General features: G+C 40.9%; 1 protein-coding gene across 1 annotated transcript in view; it reads right to left on the reverse strand.

Moving 5' to 3' along the window:
• Positions 1-10,015: 10,015 nt before the first annotated feature.
• Positions 10,016-22,281, reverse strand: part of LOC135510608 (inactive ubiquitin carboxyl-terminal hydrolase 53-like) — a 61,464-nt gene continuing 49,198 nt past the window's right edge. The window contains exons 14-17 of the mRNA XM_064931665.1: positions 21,626-21,693; positions 14,401-14,470; positions 13,405-14,183; positions 10,016-13,161 (exon numbers count right to left, since the gene is read on the reverse strand). Coding sequence (XP_064787737.1) covers positions 13,085-13,161; positions 13,405-14,183; positions 14,401-14,470; positions 21,626-21,693 — 994 coding nt within the window. The 3' untranslated portion in view covers positions 10,016-13,084. The remainder of the gene's footprint in view (positions 13,162-13,404; positions 14,184-14,400; positions 14,471-21,625; positions 21,694-22,281) is intronic.

Raw genomic sequence — 22,281 nt, forward strand, 5'->3', positions numbered from 1 at the left:
GAGGAGCCGCCTGACAGGCAGCGAGTCAGAAGAGGAAACACACACATACACAACTCTCTGAGTCAGCCAAGACTCAAACACCCAAACTCTGTCTTTGACAGACAACCCATGCAATCAGGAGGAGACTTCTACCCAAATGGCAGGAAAGATAGAGATGGACACCTTACTTCCTTTTAGTTTTCTACGTTACGTCTCATCAATAGGGGTTTTGTGATCATCTAGGGGAGTTTACTCACCCTTGGAGTTAAAGAAAATAGTAACCCCTCAATTAATCACAAGCCTGACACCTAATCAATGAATTGTGGTGTCTAGTACACTCGTATACCTCGATTGCAACCATACCGTTGACAGACTTGATATGACAACGAATCACTAGTCTCATAGGAACTTTACAAAGGCATCATCACATCTCTATCAGTCTTTCATTATTTCCTTCCCCTCTTCTCCTTCTCAAATAGTCAGCTGGCACGTCAGTTTGTTTTTAGTCAAAACACGGTCGACTGCCTCGCAACGCCAACCTGAAAATAGGAACTTAGATTGGAGAAGAAGTGAGCCGTACAATTTCCATTCAGCCTGGTTCTCTCCTAGACGCGAATGGAGACAGTCCTGAGATCAATACACTATTTGTGCATAGAAATTGTGCAGGGAGGGTAGGCCAATTAGCTATGATTAACAAAATGGGCTGCGGTCGAGACATCGCAATTACTACAGCAAATAACAAACTATAAATACAATTCTAGGCTGATTGCATGCAGGGATTATTGAGATTAGGGGTCCTTATTTTGTAGATGAAATGTATTTTTGTGAGAAATATCTTTAACCTGCTTATTATGGATTCTGTTATAATTTTGGAGAGACAGGTGACTGCTTAAGAGATGTGCAAGGGCGTTAGTTTTCGTTGTCCTCTGCTGCCCTCTAAGGGTCGAGGAGGTGAATAAAGTAGCTTCTTCTAAATCAAATCAAATTTTATTTGTCACACACGTGTTTAGCAGATGTTATTGCGGGTGTAGCGAAATGCTTGTGTTTCTAGCTCCAACAGTGTGGTAATATCTAACAAGTAATATCTAAAAATACACACAATCTAAAGTAATGGAATGAAATTAAGAATATAGAAATATTTGGATGAGCAATGTCAGAGCAGCATAGACTAAGATACAGTAGAATAGGATAGAATACAGTATATATGTACGAGATGAGAAATGCAAAATATGTAAACATTATTAAAGTGACTAGTGTTCCATTATTAAAATGGCCAGTGATTTCCAGCCTATGCACACTACTGTTCAAACATTTGGGGGCACTTAGAAATGTCCTGGTTTTTGAAAGAAAAGCAAAATATTTTGTCCATTAAAATAACATCAAATTCATCGGAAATACAGTGTAGACATTGTTCATGTTGTAAATGACTATTGTAGCTGGAAACGGCTGATTGTTAATGGAATAGCTACATAGGCGTGCAGAGGCCCATTATCAGCAACCATCACTCCTGTGTTCCAATGGCACATTGTGTTAGCTAATCTAAGTTTATCATTTTAAAAAGGTTAATTGATCTTTGGAAAATCCTTTTGCAATTATGTTAGCACAACTGAAAACCTTTATTCTGATTAAAGAAGCAATAAAACTGTCCTTCTTTAGACTAGTTGTGTATCTGGAGCATCAGCATTTGGGGGTTTGATTACAGGCTCTAAATGTCCATAAACAAAGATCTTTCTACTGAACCTCATCAGTCTATTCTTGTTCTGAGAAATTAAGGCTATTCCAGAACTCGTACAACGCTGTGTACTACTCCCTTCACAGAACAGCGTAAACTGGCTCAAACCAGAATAGAAAGAGGAATGGGAGGCCCCGGTGCACAATTGAGCAAGAGGACAAGTTTATAAGAGTGTCTAGTTTGAGAAACAGACGCCTCACAAGACCTCAACTGGCAGCTTCATGAAATAGTACCCGCAAACCACCAGTCTCAACGTCAACAGTAAAGAGGTGACTCCGGGATGCTGGCCTTCTAGGCATCGAACCCACAAATGCTGATGCTCCAGATACTCAACTAGTCTAAATAAGGCCCGTTTTATTGCTTCTTTAATCAGAACAACAGTTTTCAGCTGTGCTAACATAATTGCAAAAGGGTTTTCTAATGATCAATTAGCCTTTTAAAATGATAAAATGATGGATTAGCTAACACAACATGCCATTGGGACACAGGAGTGATGATTGCTGATAATGGGCCTCTGTAAGCCTATGTAGATTTTCAATTTCCAGCTACAATAGTCATTTAAAACATTGGCAATGTCTACACTGTATTTCTGATAATTTTGATGTTATTTTAATGGCCAAAAATGTGCTTTTCTTTCAAAAACAAGGACATTTCTAAGTGACCCCAAACTTTTGAACGGTAGTGTACTGTATATAAGGCAGCAGCCTCTAATGTGCTAGTGATGGCTATTTAGCAGTCTGATGGCCTTGAGATTGAAGCTGTTTTTCAGTCTCTCTGTCCCAGCTTTGATGCACATGTACTCACCTCGCCTTCTGGATGATAGCAGGTTGAACAGGCAGTGGCCCGGGTGGTTGTTGTCCTTGATTATCTTCCCTGATGTAGGATGTAGAGATGGATGGAGGGATGGAAGATAGAAAGAAAGAAATACAAGAGTGAAGACAAAGCAAAGAATGCTAGATTGGCTTCGAGAAAGGATGTGATACATGTCGGCTGGAACAGTTCAAAAGCATGCTTGTGAAACACAATAACTACACCTCCCAATCTGATAACCCGGACAATATTTAATAATAAGCAGTACCCTTAAAGGAATAATTCACTCAAAAAACATATTTTGGTATTTTTTTCATTAGTCCACTGTTGATACAGTCCCAAAATGTTTTGTATGTCAGTAATCAAGTTTTCATGATTTAGGACTTTGAAAAAACAAATTGTAACTTGCCCCATCATCACGATGATGCAAAATGCATCATATGTAACCAAATGTATCATCATGTGGCAAACTACAATTTGCCTTTTGAAAGTCTAAATCTTGAAAACATGATTGTTGACATGCAAAACATTTTGGAACTGTATCAACTGTGGACTAATATTTTTTTTTTTAAAGATTGTCTTTGAGTGGATTATTCCTTTAATCTGGATTTTGTTCCATGGTGCCAATAACATTACATATGGTATTAAACTGCCCCAGAATCACATTAAGGCAATCGCGGCTTAGCATGGGTTTATCTAGCTTGGCTAGAAAGCAGTTCAAATGCTTTCACCATTCGTTTCCAGGTGTTCAATATTCCAGGGGCCTTTGAGGGGAAAAGGTGATGCTTATCTGTGACAGAGCGTCAAGAGCTGCGCAGTTCCTGTGACATCTCGGCCTCCGCCGCCTTTTAGTTAGTCAATAAGACAGACTGGGGATATGCCACACAGTGTTGGCTGTCTCTATGCAATGCTGTTGGTCAAAAAGGGTTTTATTTTTAAGGTTATGTGTTGGGAACCTAGGGCAGGATTCAATCCGTAATGCAGAAGTAGGGTGGAAGATCCGCGTTATAGCTCAATTGAAATTGAAAAGCAATGTTCCCATGTTCGCAGAGAATGCATTCACTGTAAATGCTGCATGTCTGCTCAATCGGAAATTACATTTCAATTTGAACTCAAATCTTTGGCAATATGGATTGAATCCAGCCCCTAGGCTATAGATAGTACAGCGTATATTGTGGTCTGTCTGCATTTTTTTATGTGAGAGCCCAAAAATATGGGTATTTTTCATCAAGAAACTATAACACAATGGTATATAGCACAATACATTGTGAAGTACAGTATCAGTTTGTATCAGACATCTTGAGTTAAAAGATTAATATACACCAATTTGTGCCAATAATGTCAGTCTTGTCTGATTTTAATGCTAGTAAGCAGGAAGTTGCCCTGGGAAACTTTGTGTACGATGATGTCATCTTGCTAGGTCTACCTTGATGATAATGATGTCATCTTACTGGGCCTACCTTTAAGCAGGAAACTTTAAAATATCTGAAGTGAGACACTATTCAGTCAAGTCTCTTTGGGGATGCCAAACGTCAAGTTAATGTAACCCAGCGGGTCGGGGGAGCTGTCATACCTGCTAAACGAGTGGTGGCCCTCTTGCTCTCCAGACCACGTTCCGTCTCGGTAGTGCACCGTCTGGGGACTCCATCTCTTCCCATAAATGAACAAAGCCTTGAGTGAGCTCTTCATCAGTGTGGACCTTCCTTTGTCAAGTGTTTAGTCAGTTAATTACCTGAGGGACCAGTCCATATGGTGACCAATAAGCATATCATTTGCCTGCCTGTTTCCCTGCAGGGGTTTGGGGCCAACACAGTGACTTTTAGATAGGGTAATTGGTGAGCATGACACTAGCACCTGTGTTGGAACATGCAACACCTTCCAAGAGAATCATGAGTACAATGAAAAACCAACCTTTATGTAGGACTCTAGAAATATGGGTATTAATCAAATGTTGTAGTTGCTTTGTAGTCAGCTGTCAAGGTCATGCTAAAAACCACAAAGCTGGTTGAATAGTGTATGCAATTGAGGTATAGACAAAACAACCCTTAATTCCTTTACATGTTTGATGATCCCTCATCCATCTGAAAGAGTTGGATTGAATTAGTAATATGGTACAGGAGGCTACAATGTTACAGTAGGATCAGCCAAACAAAGAATCTCAGTACATGGATCTTAATTCCTGACATGATTCCTCCAAGTAGTGCTTAGTTGTGAGTCATGAACCTAATAACAGTGGTTTGATGGGCAGGTTTCATTGGAAAACGTGCAGCTGCAGTTAACAGTTTAGGTAAATTCTGACTGCTGAACTCAGAAAACACTGTCAGCCCCAGTAAGACCACAAGATGGTGGAATGTCAGTAGAAGTCGAGAGTGCACACTGGCAACATTTGTTGTACTGCACATGTCACCACGATGGTCTAAACCAAGTTGTTGTGTGTATTCATAATTTTTCATCTCTCATGGGCCCTGTGATGTATAACACGTGCTAAAACAGTTTTTATCCACATAAATAATAGCACAAGTATGTAGAAGACACAGCACAATGGTTGTGTTAACATTTGTGTGGACCAACTCTCCATTGTATCACAAAAATATCAGTTGTATCACAACCCTTGTGTCAAATATGGAGGTCCAGAGAGGACCTACAGTTGAAGTCGGAAGTTTACATAAACTCGTTTTTCAACCACTCCACATATTTCTTGTTAACTATAGCTTTGGGAAGTCGGTTAGGACATCTACTTTGTGCATGACACAAGTCATTTTTCCAGCAATTGTTTGCAGACAGATTATTTCACTTATTCACTGTATCACAATTCCAGTGGGTCAGAAGTTTACGTGCACTAAGTTGACTGTGCCTTTAAACAGCTTGGAAAATTCCAGAAAATGATGTCATGGCTTTAGAAGCTTCTGATAGGATAGTTGACATAATTTGATCTCTGGATGTATTTCAAGGCCTACCTTCAAACTCAGTGCCTCTTTGTTTGACACCATGGAAGAATCAAAAGAAATCAGCCAAGATTTCAGAAAAAAACTTGTAGACCTCCACAACTCTGGCTCATCCTTGGGAGCAATTTCCAAATGGCTGAAGGTACCACGTTCATCTGTACAAACTATAGTACGCAAGTATAAACACCATGGGACCACGCAGCCGTCATACCGCTCAGGAAGGAGACGCATTCTGTCTCCTAGAGGTGTACGTACTTTGGTGCGAAAAGTGCAAATCAATCCAAGAACAACAGCAAAGGACCTTGTGAAGATGCTGGAGGAAACAGGTACAAACATATCTATATCCACAGTAAAATGAGTCCTATATCGACATAACCTGAAAGGCCGCTCAGCCAGGAAGAAGCCACTGCTCCAAAACTGTCATCAAAAAACAGACTACGGTTTGCAACTGCACATGGGGACAAAGATCATACTTTTTGGAGAAATGTCCTCTGGTCTGATGAAACAAAAATAAAACTGTTTGGCCATAATGACCATCGTTATGTTTGTAGGAAAAAAGGGGGAGGCATGCAAGCCGAAGAACACCATCCCAACCATGAAGCACAGGGTTTGCAGCATCATGTTGTGGGGGTGCTTTGCTGCAGGAGGGACTGGTGCACTTCACAAAATAGATGGCATCATGAGGAAGTAAAATTATGTGGATATATTGAAGCAACATCTCAAGAGATCAGTCAGGAAGTTAAAGCTTGGTCGCAAATGGTCTTCCAAATGGACATGGACAGCAAGCATACTTCCAAAGTTGTGGCAAAATGGCCTAAGGACCGCAAAGCTCTGACCTCAATCCTATAGAAAATTTGTGGGTATAACTGAAAAAGAGTGTGTGAGCAAGGAGGCCTACAAATCTGACTCAGTTATACCAGCTCTGTCAAGAGGAATGGGCCAAAATTCACCCAACTTATTGTGGGAAGCTTGTGGAAGGCTACCCGAAACATTTTAACCAAGTTAAACAATTTAAAGGCAATGCTACCAAATACTAATTGAGTGTATGTCAACTTCTGACCCACTGGGAATGTGATGAAAGAAATAAAAGCTGAAATAAATCACTCTCTACTATTGTTCTGACATTTCACATTCTTAAAATAAAGTGGTAATCCTAACTGACCTAAGAATTTTTACTAGGATTAAATGTCAGGAATTGTGAAAAACTAAGTTGAAATGTATTTGGCTAAGGTGTATGTAAACTTCCGACCTCAACTGTATGAATAAAAAAATGATTCTCATAATGTTGAGATCACAACTCATGTATCTCATGATCACTACATAAGAAAAGTTGTTTCGTCGAGATCACAAGATAATAGTCTTGTGATCGCGACATAACAAAAGTTGTTTTGACTGCAATGCACTCGTGGGGCATTTAATCCCTGAACGATGCCTGACTGGCCGTTCTGTCTCCCAGGCTGCCACAAACTGCAAGGAACAACGCAGCTAAATTGGTTAGTATTGTGAGATAGCTAGCTATGCTGGTTGTTAGCTTGCATAACAGATGTGTATAATTATAGAGAACACTTAATGTTTTGTGGATATTTACATTTACAGTGGGTAAGGTCCATTCCTGACAGGCTGATCAGATTAAATTTTAGCCTCAGAGGTTGATAAATCAAGATGCTGCCTTGTAGGCTGTTTCATGTGTACAGCTCCTTGCAGACAGCCTACAAGGCAGGATCCGGACTTATCAGCCTCTGATGCTGCTACTGAATCTGATCAGCCTGTCAGGAATGGAGCTCATCCACTCTGTAAATGTAAAACATGAAGCATCCCTTACAATTATACACATTAGTTTTGCAAGCTAACAACCAGCATTGATAACAGAACTAATTAGCTAGATAGCTCGCTCACAAGACTAGCCCAGTTAGGGGTGTTGTTTCTTGCATGCCCTTGGCTGTGGTTTTGGGGGTGGAAGACAGCCTGGGAGACAGGGCTGCCTGTCAGACATCATTCAGGGTTTAAATGCCCCACGAGGGCTTAGCTTCCCCCACAAGCTCTTAGCTCAAGGTAAGGGTCATTTAGCTTGCTAAGGTTCTAATTTATAAACTGATAATGAGCTCCAAATACAAATGAAAGCATGATGTTAGCATATAATGTACCATCCTTTAGTGTAGCAATCAATCAATAAAGTACGCACTGATCCACAGTGGGCTCTGCTGCCTCAGACATACTATCAATACGTGCACTCTTATAGAGTTAATTTTGTGATCTTGACAAAAACATTTTTTTTATATAGTGATCATGAAATAAGTAAGCTGTGATCAACATAAGGAAATTATTTATTTTATTCATACAGTATTCAGATCCCTTCCCTTTTCCCACATTTTGTTACGTTACAGACTTATTCTAAAATTAATTAAATTCAAACAAATCCTCATCAATCTACACACAATACCCCATAATGACGAAGCACAAACAGGTTTTTCATGTTTGCAAATGTATAAAAATATAAAACAACTTAAATGTTATTTACATAAGTATTCAGACCCTTGCTATGATACTCGAAATTGAGCTCAGGTGCATCCTGTTTCCATTGATCATCCTTGAGATGTTTCTACAACTTGGAGTCCACCTGTGGTAAATTCAATTGATTGGACATGATTTGGAAAGGCACACACCTGTCTATTTAAGGTCCCAGAGTTGACAGTGCATGTCAGAGAAAAAACCAAGCCATGAGGTCAAAGGAATTGTCTGTAGAGCTCCTAGACAGGATTGTGTCGAGGCACAGATCTGGGGAAGGGTACCAAACATTTCTGCAGCATTGAAAGTCCCCAAGAACACAGTGGCCTCCATCATTCTTAAATGGAAGAAGTTTGAAACCACCAAGACTCTTCCTAGAGCTGGCTGCCCGGCCAAATTCCGCAATCGGGGGAGAAGGGCCTTGGTCAGGGAGGTGACCAAGAACCCGATGGTCACTCTGACAGAGCTCCAGAGTTCTGTGGAGATGGGAGAACCTTCCAGAAGGACAACCATCTCTGCAGCAGCCAAAACAATCAGGCCTTTATGGTAGAGTGGCCAGACGGAAGCCACTCCTCAAGCCAGCTTGGAGTTTTCCAAAAGGCACCTAAAGACTCAAGACCATGAGAACCTAGATTCTCTGGTCTGATGAAACCAAGATTGAACTCTTTGGCCTGAATGCCAAGCTTCATGTCTGGAGGAAACATTGCACAATCCCTATGGTGAAGCATAGTGGTGGCAGCATCATGCTGTGGGGATGTTTTTCAGCAGCAGGGACTGGGAGAGTAGTCAGGATAGAGGGAAATATATTCTGAGCAAAGTACAGAGAGCTCCTTGATGAAAACCTGCTCCAGAGCACCCAGGACCTCAGACTGGGGGTGACGGTTCACCTTCCAACAGGACAACAACCCTATGCACGCAGTCAAGACAATGCAGGAGTGGCTTCGGGACAAGTCTCAATGTCCTTGAGTTGCCCAGCCAGAACAAGGACTTGAACCCGATCTCTGAAGAGACCTGAAAATAGTTGTGCAGTGACACACCCCACTCAACCTGACAGAGCTTTAGAGGATCTGCAGAGAATGGGAGAATCTTCCCAAATACAGGTGGGCCAAGCTTGTAGTGTCATACCCAAGATTTGAGGCTGTAAATCGCTGCCTAAATCGTGCCTCAAAAAAGTAGAGGAAAGGGTCTGAATACTTATGTAAATGTAATATTTCCTTTTTATATATATATATACACATTTGCAAAAATGTATAAAAAAAAAAAGTGTACATTGAAGGGGATGGGGAACTCTTTAATCAATTTTAGAACAAGGCTGTAACGTAACAAAATGTGGAAAAAGTCAAGGGGTCTGAATACTTTTCGAACGTACTATGTCCTCTTTGGACTGCCGTAGTACCCTGCTGAATTTGGAAATTAACTTTTCTTTCATTTTAATTTCAACACAAATGAAAATGCGGCACTGACTTGCCCATTGATTGATGCTTCATCATCTCAATGAAGAGTTCGGCGTTCAACTAGCCACGTGCGACATGCATGCGCATTTACAAGCCTGCTGGAGTTAGTGGAAGGCAGACAAGCAATATCCACCACAGATGAAGCCTGAGCTGGAAGGAAAGCTAGCTGGCTAGTTTTAGAAAATCCTGAATAGATTAACTTTCTTCGTAGTGTACCCCTCTGGAGAAAGGAGACATTATTGGTACACACCCTTTGTTTACATGTTGTCCACATCTCCTCCATGCAGTAGATGGCAGCAGAGCTTTGGGTTTCCAAGCCTCCATTGCTAAACCTTTTGTGCTCCATATATCAAAACTCAGCTTCCCTTTTACTCTTACAATACAATGTATAACTTCATATAGGGTGTTCAATTGCATTTACCCTAATCTCTCATGGACAGATGTTCCATAAAATACAATAGTTAGTAAGATTTTGTTTTTCAGAGATCACATTTACCCCAAGTAGGCTTTTTATTTACATTAATGATGTAATGAGAATAACTTAAAATAGTGGGTATTTCATGGTTTAAAATAAAACATGTAGACAATGCTATGGTTAAATAAAATGGTTTATTAAACAATTTTTAATCAAAAATTAAATCAAATGTTATAAAAGCAGTTTTGTACAAATAATGGCTCCTATTTCAACTCTTCTCGACATAGAAAAATAGAAAAGGCACTGTGCAGTGAAGTCTGCCGAGCAATATATAAAACATTTTTGACAACAGAAATAATCATAAATATAACTTTTTACAGCATCACTAGCCAATGTGATCATCTCTGGGGGTCAAGCACAATACCTGTGGAAAAGCAGGCCTTTTCTATCTCATTAAGACACTCTTAAAATCCATTACTCAATCCATCCTTGAGGTTTAGGCTTAAGATTAGATAAACCAACAGACCTCGGTCAAATTCATATGTCAAATACTTACCAGTTTGAGGTGGGCTTGATTTAGCTTGGAGTTTGGACTTTTGGAACAAATTCTATTAGTTCAATTGTATGGGGAAAACTAAATGAAACACACCTAAAGTATTTGACACATGTATTTGACGCAGGAGTAGAAGACAAATATATAAAAGCATGGTTTGACCTAACATACCTTTAACATACTACCCAGTATGGACAGGAGCAACATTAAAAAGAGCAAAGAAGCTTATATCTAGAAAGGAGTGAGAGAGAATGTATTGCGATCCGAACTAGGGATAGAAAAATGTATAAAACACAGCAGCGAATGTTTATGAAAATTAGCGATTCTTATTGGACAAGTCTGGTTAGTCCCTCCCCACTTCGGCAATTTGCTTCCTCGTGAATACACAGTTGAATGGCAGATAACATACTGTGCCAATGCCAATGAATTGAGACGTTTCTCTCCTAACAATCACTATACTCGCATTCAACCTTGGACTAGAACATATTCACCCAACACCTCTGTGGCCACATAAGGGGACCCTTGGGATCCATTTTAAAGTAGTGCTCCTACGAACCGTGACTGTTGGACTTTATTGGGGTTAAAACACCCCCCCCCCAAAAAAAGTTAACATTTACACTAACTCTAATGCAAGAGTAGCAATGTTTTTTGATGACATCATTACTTAATCAAACCGACCTGAGCCACGCATCAGGCTGTCACGCCCGGCACGGAATAATGCGACCAACAACAACAGTTTAAACAATCTGTGGTAGCCTAACACCATCACTGTCAGCAATAGCCTAGCGATAAGTGACACATCAAAAGGTGTCAGAAGCCCCCAATCATAACCAAAAACACAACCATTAAATGTACAACTATTACTTCCTATTGCAAACATTTTATCACGTTAAGCACACAAAGTAACCAGTGATCTAAAGTTTAAATGCAACAATGTTTCACACGCATATTTTCAAAGTGATATAGCTAACAACACGCGTGCTGCAAAAAGTGACACTCACCAAACTATGAAAATGTGAAACTTAACATCTTGTTAAAAAGTCCATATTGAAGGGTGATGTTAAAAAATGAGCAAAAACATCCTCCTCGATAACAGTTGTGGCTGCAGCCGCTGCACACGGCAACAAAAGCTAGCTAGACCGTGGGAGAACTAGGCTACTGCTCATACTATCAGGAGTGAAGTGTCTAGGCCTTTGAAAAAGCGGAAGTTTAAAACAATAATGTAAAAACGGTCCTACCCAGTCAAAATGTGATTAGTTGTCTTCTCTGTCACTGTTGAATGGCAGATGTCTAGTTTCTGAGGGCCTAACCATGGCTGGCTTAGCTAGCAAAATATTTCTCCTCAGAGACCACCACAAAAAAATATCCACATTTAGTATTTTTTTCTCTTCATTGTTAAACGTTCCCTTTCCAACACAAACTGAAGAGATGAAATCAGAATATCATTTAAATTATAGAAAATATAATTTATAATCATTTTTAAAACACAAAATAATAAATCATTTTATAAATCTTTAGGAATCCTTAGGGCTTCTCGTCTTCCTCAACTGGCTCTTACGAAAACAATGGATGAGTGTACACTAGGGCTGTGACGATCATGGAATTTTCGATGACGGCAATTGGCCAGCCAAATAACCGCAGTCTCTGTAATAACATTAGAACAGCAAAAATAATCATGTATTTTTTAGATGCACATTTTCTCCGCTCCTGACTGCATGTGCTGCCATATACATAAAATGCATAGAACAGGTGTCTCCATTCAAGTCAATTATCGCATAATGGGTGGACTGGAGGCGAGTGTACACATAGAGAAGGAAGATGAAGTGAGAAATCCCACTTTCACATGTTTTGTTTTAAATGGAAGTCAATGAACTAAGTAGACGAGACCCAGATGCTATTGCATTGGTGTCTATGGGAGAGCCACCCCCTTAAGTAGACAGGAACTGAGAAAAAAAATCTATGGTAAAAGGCCCAAGTGAACGATCTTCATTCATCCACAATCTTTGCGCAAAGTAGGAAGTAAAGATATATATATTATATATTATCTTCAACCTAGAGTACCCATCAATATGTGTTGTGATTTGTTGATTCAACTCACAGTAACCGTGTAACCCTGAAATTAGCATAATTCCAGAAAGAAATACAAGCATTTCATCAATTATCTGCGTAAATTGTAAATGGGTTAGAGATGGGTTATTATCACTGTTAAGGGTATTTTATTTGATAATCTCTTAAGGGGAAAAAGTGGCTTCGTGGGAGACATTCTGTGATTCAACTCAGTGGATGACCTTGGAAGTAAGTTCGAGGAGGTCCCTGCATTGACCAATAACCATCCTAGGTTTAGATCCTCTTTCGGTAGTTTTGGGGGCTTTCTACTGTGCAAATCCACAATTACTGCTGTTGCCATCTAGGGGCCACAATCACAATGGTACTAAGATTGTTCTGCAGAAAGACTGTTCTGCGGGGTGGCGCAAGACTCCTGTGACTACTGCTGAACTGAAAAGTACTCTTCAGACTAGTTGTTACTGCCTTTGGGAGTTACCAATCTCTTTGGCGTTCCAGATTCATGTTGGACTTCTGATATGAGATCTGTACAAATAAGCATCACCATAAGAAGGTTTCAAAACTTGTAGGAGGAGATGATTGTTTTAACTGTGGCTTTCGTACCAGGCCCTTCAACAGGAGTTTATATCATAGAAACCCATGTTCATCAAGTCCTTTGGGTGTTACAGGATTCCATTTTGCAGTATGTTTACTGGTGGAGTAACCTGCAAAAGACCAGAGACATAGATTAGAACACACAAAGAAAACAGTATCCACCACACTAATAGACTAATGAAAGTTCTGGTCCTTTTGGTAACATTTATTGATGACAAACAAATCTATAGCAGGAACATGCTTTTACTTTGGTCATAATAAACAAATGGTGAAGTGGGTATGACCACAAACAATTATGGCTCAAAGTGTTTTCCACGTCCTGTGGCAAATTATCTACAGACAATTCCATTTACCTGATTCAGGCCGGTTCTTGGGGAGCTCTGCAGGTTGGGCCTCAGGGATGGGGAGCCACCCATCTCCCAGGTCGCTCTCACCAGACAACGCGTGCTGTTCCCCACCTTTAGTGTCTGTGTATAAGGTGGACCTCTGGTGGTACTTGGCCCGGTATGTGTCCGTCATACAGTTGTCCACAGAGAAGTATGTGGTGGGGAGGACCATGGGGAGAACCATCCCCCGTGTGATCAGGGAGTCTAGGCCATCTATGTCATCCCCTGGCCTTGGGCTGGGAAACCTCTCCTCTCCACTCTCACTGGCCGACAGATCGTTCCGGTCCTGGTCCGACGAGCCTGACTTGGAGCTTGCATCAGACGAGAGCTTGTGCTCGGCGGGCGTCTCGATCCACCTGTGGAGGGTGGTGTGGGAGAGGGACGGGATCGGACCATTTTTGCTCTCGTTCCGGGGGCTCGTCCGGGACGGCTCTTGGAGCTGGTAAGAGCGGAAGCCCGACTGGTCTGTCGATCGGTGGGCGTACGTCTTTGGGGGGAGAGGCGGGGCTAGGTTTTGGTAATGGAGTTGGGGGGAGGGTTCTCTGGGGACCAGTGGCCTGGTCTCTTCCTGTTCGGAGAAGGGACCGGTGAAGTTGTCGGAGCTGTTCCACTCTGAGCTGGTCTTGGCCAGGTATGGGGGAAAGGGGCTGACCATGCTGGGGCTGCCATCGACATTATCCTCCTGCTCGTCATCCATACCGTCCCTCCTCTCCAGAATTCCAGGCGTATATCGGAAGGCTCGTCTTCTGTTGCAGGGAGAGAAAAAAAACACACATCAATTAAACAGTCTATCCAGAATAAGATTGCATACTTTGTCACTAGCATCAGTACCTGTACTTCAAAATGGGTGAATAGCAGAGACCAATCTTCGGAATCTTTACTCTATATCCAGTTTACAGATCAAATCATCAAAAGAAACAACCCTTTCACTCAACTGTAAGTAATACAATAACCATGCTTTACCTTTGTAATCTTGGACTCAATTTGAGGAGATGTGCATCTTGCAGGTCCGGAGACTTTGTTGGGTGTTCACCTGGAAGATAATAATAAGTTCATTTGATTTTGTAGAGTGCTACTAATTTGCTACAGCTACACAAACAAGACTGCCCTTTTCCGAAAAACAAGTACTCAAAATGACTTTTCAAAATACATTTTTAACCCTTAACCTCACTGACACAACCCCCAAAAATCGTGTGACTCTCCTCTGATCCCATGTTTGAACAGACTCACAGTATTTTCCTGCCTGTCTCTAGCACAGACATCCTATCTAACTTGGTTGTGGGCCTAGCCCGGTGCTGGGGGAGGACACATCAAAGTAGAGAGGCAGTCTGGTAGAGTGCCTTCGGGCCCTATGTACCACTGTCTGATCCGGCATGAGCGAGGCCAAGGCCCCTCAGAGAAAGCTAAAGTCCAAAGCCCAGGCCAATCTGCTGGCCTTTAGGCTAATGATGCTAATACTTGCTAATGCAAAGTGAGGACTTCAACCCAGTGGGGAGAGGGGGACAGGGGGAAAGGGTCGTACCCTGAACCAAGGGGGGTGGGGATGTGACAGGCAGAGGGTGTCCAGCATCTGGACTTTCTGCACCTTGCAGATTTAGGCCCCAGTGGCAGAGCCTGACCCAGTGAGCTATGTCAACAAAGCAAGTGACAAGCAGATTAAATAGGGAGCCATCAGTGGTAGTGGGACAGTTGCAGAGAAGGGCATGACCACGAAAAAAATAAACTAGGGCAAAAAAGTCAGGACGTGTCATGTTTACCTTTCATGTCAATGCAAAGAGACGTGCGTCAATAGGCCCTTGGACTCTCACAGGAAGTGTGGCTAAAAGTTTATGGTTGAAAAATGTGCATCATTTTATAAGGCTTAGACTGTCTGTGATGTGTAAACATACTCGGCTTTCACCCTCTCACCTTTACCTTTATTTGGTGCTCTCCGCAGGAGCATAGCTGGCTAATACCCTTCAGCTGGCATGCATTTATTACGCTGGGATCTGACTTTTTTTCTCTCCCTTTCAGCACTGCGTGCTTTTATGTCGCTAAGTCCGTCATTTGAAATTTTGGCAAGCAACCATAACAATATCAATACAAAAACAAAGTGGGTTGCAGTTTACAGCCCTCCACTACATTGCTTCTTACTGTAGCAAATCCTCTCTTCTTTACAGCCGTGTCGGCTGTTGCTGAGAGAACCAGAGGGACTGGGGAGCATAGCTGTTGTGTAACAAAGAGCAAGGCAGCTGCGGCTCTCCGGTTAGAGAAATGCCTCTAACCAGATCCCAAAATGGTTCAGACACCGGCAATTCGATTACCATCAAATCAATGGTTGAATAATCTCTTAAGTGGTTATTAACGGTCACTCTGATAGTTGTAAAACTATAAGCATTAGAGACCAAAAACTTAGGTGATGCATACCTCTGTAATACGGTGCATTAATAAAGTAATGTGGTATTGTTCCATCTCTTCGCACTTACGGGCACAACTTCAACAGTATAGTTCAGAAACTGTGTGGCTAACGCTGCCATAAGAAAGAACATGGATAAGCTTGTGTCCCTATGGAAAAATACATATTTCCACACAACGAGAATGCATATTTTGAATATGCTTCTTTGGTTCAACACTGTAAAAATAAATGTGTTTCACTGGATGAATCCAAAAGAGCACACTTTGAAACCCAGTTATGCCAGGTGTACACTACTTTCAAAATCCTAACATTGCTGAGCCGCTCACATTTAACGACCGTCTTTCCTGTAGTTTTTTTTTTGGTCTTGCCAACGTAGTGGTGCCCACACTAAACGATCTGGTACAAATGAGTGTCACACACTCCAAGATTCTTCACTTGGTCGTGAGGATTCTCCATACCATGCTCTCTTGCGAAAACAATGTGATGATGTCATTAGATTCTTAACGTAGCTAGAACGAGCTGTGGCCCTAGTGAACAATAACATGAATAACATCTTCCTGAATTATTATAATTCTATTTTTTTCAGAGTGAATACAATTGCACTAAAATTGTTTATTTATTTTTTGTATTATTTTATCGATATTTTTTGTATGTTTGAGTATTTTCTTGTTAATACCTGTGTTTAGTTAGACATGTTTGATGTAGCAATGTAAGTTGATTTTTGTATTATGAATAATATATATTTTTAAATGTAAAATAAAAATAAAAACGAGCTGTGGCTCAAAAGCAGCCTCAAATGTTTTCAGTCAGACATTCACGCTTGCCATACAAAGTTTAAATATCTAGCCAACATTTTTAACTGAATAACAGTGTTTGTGAACGCATACTAGTAGTAGTTGTCGCTCTTGCTCGAGAGTAGGCAACGACATCGTCTCCAATCTCAATAATCTGTTTGGGACAGCCAAATCAGGGCCAAAATCATGTAGTGTACACCCAGCTTTACTGTCTTTGATAGAATATGGCCTCTGGTGTTTGTGTACATAATATTTAGTTTTCCAGTGGTGATTTTTATACGAAGATACTGTTTCTGTGGACCAAAATCACTGATGCCACTGATCCCATTTCAGTGAATGGGACTATCCTGAGCAGCAGAAAGGACACCTGTCAATCAAATCAACATCTTACTAATCACATTGTTTCAGAACTCTATGAACCTAGCTCAGCATCTATATAGGAGCCTCAGGTTACTTACCAAATATCTCACGTGGTGTCACAAACTCCAACCTCTCCCAGTTATGAAAAATTATAAAACCAGAATTTAAGAGCTTTTTGAACGTCTAAAATAGCTGTGTTGAAGCAACTAAATGAAACAACTTCAGATGTTTCAATTTCAAGATTGCCGAGTCAAGATTTGTAGAGCTCAGGGTTTTCTGCTGATCTGCAGTCCTTCAAATTCCTTGACATCAATCATACTTGCATTCACACTACCTATTCAGTTTTCGTGCGAATCAATTATGGGGAGGAGAAAAAGAAAACCATGGCAAAAAAATGTAAAGCCTTTTGACAAGTTTAAACTCGATCTGACGGTACATCTGAGTAATCAAAGGACCCAAAAGCTGTCGAGAGTATTTATTGACACCTAAAAATAGTTCCTTTTCCAGCTTGAAACACGATGAGACACTGATCAGAGGGATCTAACTCAAGCCGGTGTGGATGGCAGGGATATCAAAGATATCAGATCTCACAAGTGACTGACCTTTCACGTTGCTTAAATTCACACTTTTAAATTAATCGATCAGTTCTCTAGGGGTGTCAACTCCACATTTACTTAGGCAGACAGTTTGTTAAAATGCTGACAATTTAACCATTTATTAATTTCAAAGTCATTATGAATTTCATAAATACAATAGTTATTTACCCCAATGCATGTTCATATTGTTGAATATTGACACTTTTTTTATTAAATTGTCTCATCACTCAACATAATCCACCCACTCGGTATGGCTTATGGGAGTGCTGATAAGATCCCAGTCTGAGAACATCAAGCAGAAAGGTGCAATATACATTTGGACTCTATCCCAGGGCATTAACACGAAGTTTAACACATCAGTCACAGGCTTGTTAAGTGGTGTCAATGGGCTTTCTAAGCCTGGGAGCATTACAACCCAGCTCCCAACTTGCTGAGTCATAGGTTTCGTCCCAAATGCCACCCTATTACCTAAATATTCCACTATATTTGAACGGGGCCTATAGAGCTCTGGTCAAAAGTAGTGCACAGTATAGGAAACAGGGTGTAATTTTGGATGCGCAATAGACCAAAGTACAGTAACACAACACAGGACTGAGAAAGAAATCCTTCTCGGAAACTGCTTTATGTTAATAATTTCCATTAATTAAATATAGATTTGTCTATTTACTATCTTCATTAAAATGTGAGTATTAAAAAAGAGAGAGATTTGGTAGCTTACATGACTGGATAATTGTTTGAAATTAATATGCAGAAGAGTCCTATTAAGTTTTTGTTGAACATGGAAATGCTTTGGTTGTGCTTGGTTACCCATTGGGAGCCAAAGGCACTCTTTTCATCTAAACAGGCTGAGGTAGAAGAGCCAAGGCGTGCTCTCAAAAGCAGTGGGCGCGCATACACAAAGGCATGCCTTAAGTCTTAGACACACTAATACACGCCACCACAAATGCTTGAACACAACAACGTTAACTTCACTCAGAGGGGTTGGGTTAAACGCGGAAGACACATTTCAGCTGAATGCATTCAGTTGTACAACTGACTAGGTATCCCCCTTTAATATTTTAAAATTGTTGTTTGCTCAATACATTCTGTCTTTCACAGACAAATTAACACCTACATAGAAATAATTTGTCAGCCTTGATAAATAGAGACAGTTTGTGTCTTGGTGACAGAGGTTGGTGCATGTAGGTGTTCAGTTGGGGTAGTTTGACACTGCACAATATGGCTTTCATTGTGAATGAAACAGGTTGATATTCTGAGGAAGGAGAAGGGGCACCATATTCAGGAAGTGTTAGCGATGTTGTGCTAACACGATAGCAAAACAAGAAATTAGCACGACAGAGTGTGTGTCTCGGCCTCCAGACGAGTGTCTGGGGAACCACATGAGCCAATCGGAGTAAATCAAGCGAGGGCATGATTTACTGCTTCGATACAGCCGTTTGAAGTCGCTGGACTTTCCACCCATCTCCCAGCAGCCTTGACCTTTCGAAACCCTCACACAGACAGAATGACTTCTCTAAAGGCATTCTATCCATATTAGCATCCTGTGGTTAGGCTGCCATCTCGGAAACAAAAACACAATGTAACGCTGTCATTTAGGTAGGCAAAGTCTGGACGGCTGTTCCAGAAGTGATCTAGACATAACATCCATATTCTCTACTTTTATGACTACTCTACTTTTGTAGACGTAACATAATATCCAGACAAAACAAAGGTTTGTTGTTTATAAAATGGTGTTTACTATTTACGTCTGTACTGAATCCTGGCCAGCTTCGATCTTAAAAAGTATTTTAGCCTCTAATGGACCTATGGAATCTGCAGCGCAGCCCGGGCTCACAGCTGAACTCCTGCCAAATTTAATTCAAAAACATTTGCTGGAGCTTGTCAATACAATTTGCAAATGGCGGGGAGTAGAGGCAACAGCCCTGGCTCAAGTAGGGTGACTCAAATACCGAACACTCAGGTTATCAACAAGTCAGCCTTCTTAAAAAGTTGGCATATAAATAGTTGGAAAATTGGAAAGAAATAGTTGGAAAATTGGAAACATTTTGTTACAGATTATATATTACCGGAAGCCAAGAACACAGCAATCAAAGTGGTGCCCGAACAATGAAATAAATGGATTCTCTTGTAGGCCTACTGTGTTTGCAATAAGCTAATACAATTGTGAAGGCATTAAAATATGATTTAATTGATCCCCGCTGTTTTAAATCAAACTGCAAAAAATGACAGATCCAGAAGAAAAAAAGACCTAAGGGGGATCAGAAATCGCAGCGGTGATAAATACATCAAGGCTTCAAAAGTGTGTGTTTCCTTGCCAGGGAGTGTTTCCACATGGATTGCTCTGCTCTGCACACACAGACGCTCACAGGCCAGACATAAAACACAACCCTTTTCCGCTTCGATTAGTCAGCTCACCAGACTTACGTAAAACTAACCCACTATCCCGCTGTTCTAAACACTGATGTTTGAGACCTCGCATTCACCCCATTTGTTGTTATTGAGAAGAAAGGACAAAATAAAAGGAGGGGAGGGGGAAAAGTGTGGTGCCACAGAAAATGCCAGTTTATTTATGTGTGTGTGAATGCCACCTTCTGACAGGCCGGGTCATGGCATTTTCTGCCTGGCTGGGCACAGCTGGGAGGCCCCCGTGAGCTCGCTCATCATTCCTGCTCTGTAAGGACAAACTCCACGGACAATTCTGAGAATTGGTGACGGGTGTTTAAAAGGGCTGCCGTAGATTGGAGCATTACAAAACAAATCTATTTCTCTTTTGGAATGGATGGTTCAGACAGTGGGAATGTGATGAAAAACAGATACAGTATGTGAGGGGTGGCCGAGCAGTGAGCCCTCCCTGCTGCTATTCATATCAACTAATCTCCCTCCATCTCTTCTGGGGGCTAAAATAGCTATTATAACTAGTAAAAAAAAACCTGACTTGTATTTACTCATTTTTTGTACTAAAAGCTTGTTGCCTTCAATCAGACACAGGAGTTATTGATTAGTTTGTAAGATTTGTTCCACTTCTCTTTGAAACTGGGTGCCTAGGTGTTAAGAGTTAACCCTTAATTTGCAATGTCATTTTTAACACTTAACCCTTAATTTGCAATGTAATTTTTAAGTGTTAAAATACCGGATACATTGATATTCACCCTTCTCCTTACCACTTTTCAGGCTCATACATGCATTGTTCAGGGCACAACACATCATATTACTCTCTGTGCACTGCAAAGCACACAATACTTTGCTCTGGAAAAGGACCGGTCCAGCAAATGAGAAACCAATCCCATGTGTACTTGCATAAGAAATCGCCACCATTGGGCTCTAACCTTAGCACAACTGATGGGACTATAAATCAAGGAAATTACAGAGTGGTGTTTCTTAATATCTCTAGACTTTATACTGCACAATAAACATCTCGGGGGCAAAACAATTTAACTTCTGAAGCACGTAATGACAAAGATTATCATTCTCTGATAATGACCGCACCAGAGTCTATTTTACCTCTATATCAGACACATTGGGTTAAGCGACTGACAGAAAAGTATATTTCCTACCATCTGAAAGTTTCAGCTGCTCATTCCCCCCCCATCGTCTACACAATAATACATTTAGTCTAGATGAGATCTCATCCAGGTAGCCAAAATATTGACTCAGTGTAACGTGAGGATTTTGCCAGATGCTTTGGCTTTTCTGAGAACTTACAAACAAGCAAAACAAATAAGGAGTGATGGCCGAAAGGTAACTGGCACAAAACATCATGGGAGGCAGGACAACTAATGGCGAATTTCCACAAAGGATTAACCCCAATGTTTAACACAATTCCCTTAGTATAACATCAGTGTGTTATACACCAGTCTAACGTCAGTGTCAGTCAAAAAGCAGCATAAGTTACTTACCACCATGGAGTGGGATGAAGCTTCCCCTAGATAATGATATTGGGAGTGTGTTGCATTTGCTCCACTAATGGTTAAGGTTTGGATTGGGGGGAGGTGAAGCTGATCCTAGATCTGTACCTTGGGGAAACTTTACCCTGTAGTACTTACCATAGGAGAAGGAGGAGTGCAAGATGTGGGCCTTGGAGTAGACTCCTCTCCGGTGAGAGAAAGGGTCCCTGAAATACACAAATTGAGTAGGGTCAAACGCTGACGCAACATGACAAAGGCCTTTCTATGCATGTTCCTTTGTATGGTGTCTCTCCGCATGCAGGTTTCCCCCCAACTGACCTTTTAAAGAGATTAAGTTGGATCTAAACTGCTAGCGTAAACACGGAAATCCACTTTACTCCACACTACTTTGTTCTATATCTGATTTATTGTGGAGTAATACGATACTGATCCACAAAAACAGCTTTTTTCTTTTGGTAAATGTATGGCTCACATCCATTGCTCTTCTCAGCTGGTGCATTGATGAATTCGGGAGACTGAGAAAAGTCAATACTTATTGTGCCCCAACAGCAGTGGAGCACTGAATCGTAGGATGCCAATACAATAGCTACAGTGTTTAGATACCGTTTCACGATCGCCTCTGAGATGATCTATATTAAAGCCTTAGTGAGATTTCACTTACAGATTTGTACATGGATTTCTATATAGTCATTATCAAATCAAAGTTTATTGCTGGTGTACACAGATTTGCATTTGTCATAGCAAGTGCAGGAAAATGCTTATGTTACTAGCTCCAAGAGTGCAATAGAATGTCT

Source organism: Oncorhynchus masou, chromosome 23, assembly GCF_036934945.1.
Source record: "Oncorhynchus masou masou isolate Uvic2021 chromosome 23, UVic_Omas_1.1, whole genome shotgun sequence".
NCBI lineage: Eukaryota > Metazoa > Chordata > Actinopteri > Salmoniformes > Salmonidae > Oncorhynchus > Oncorhynchus masou.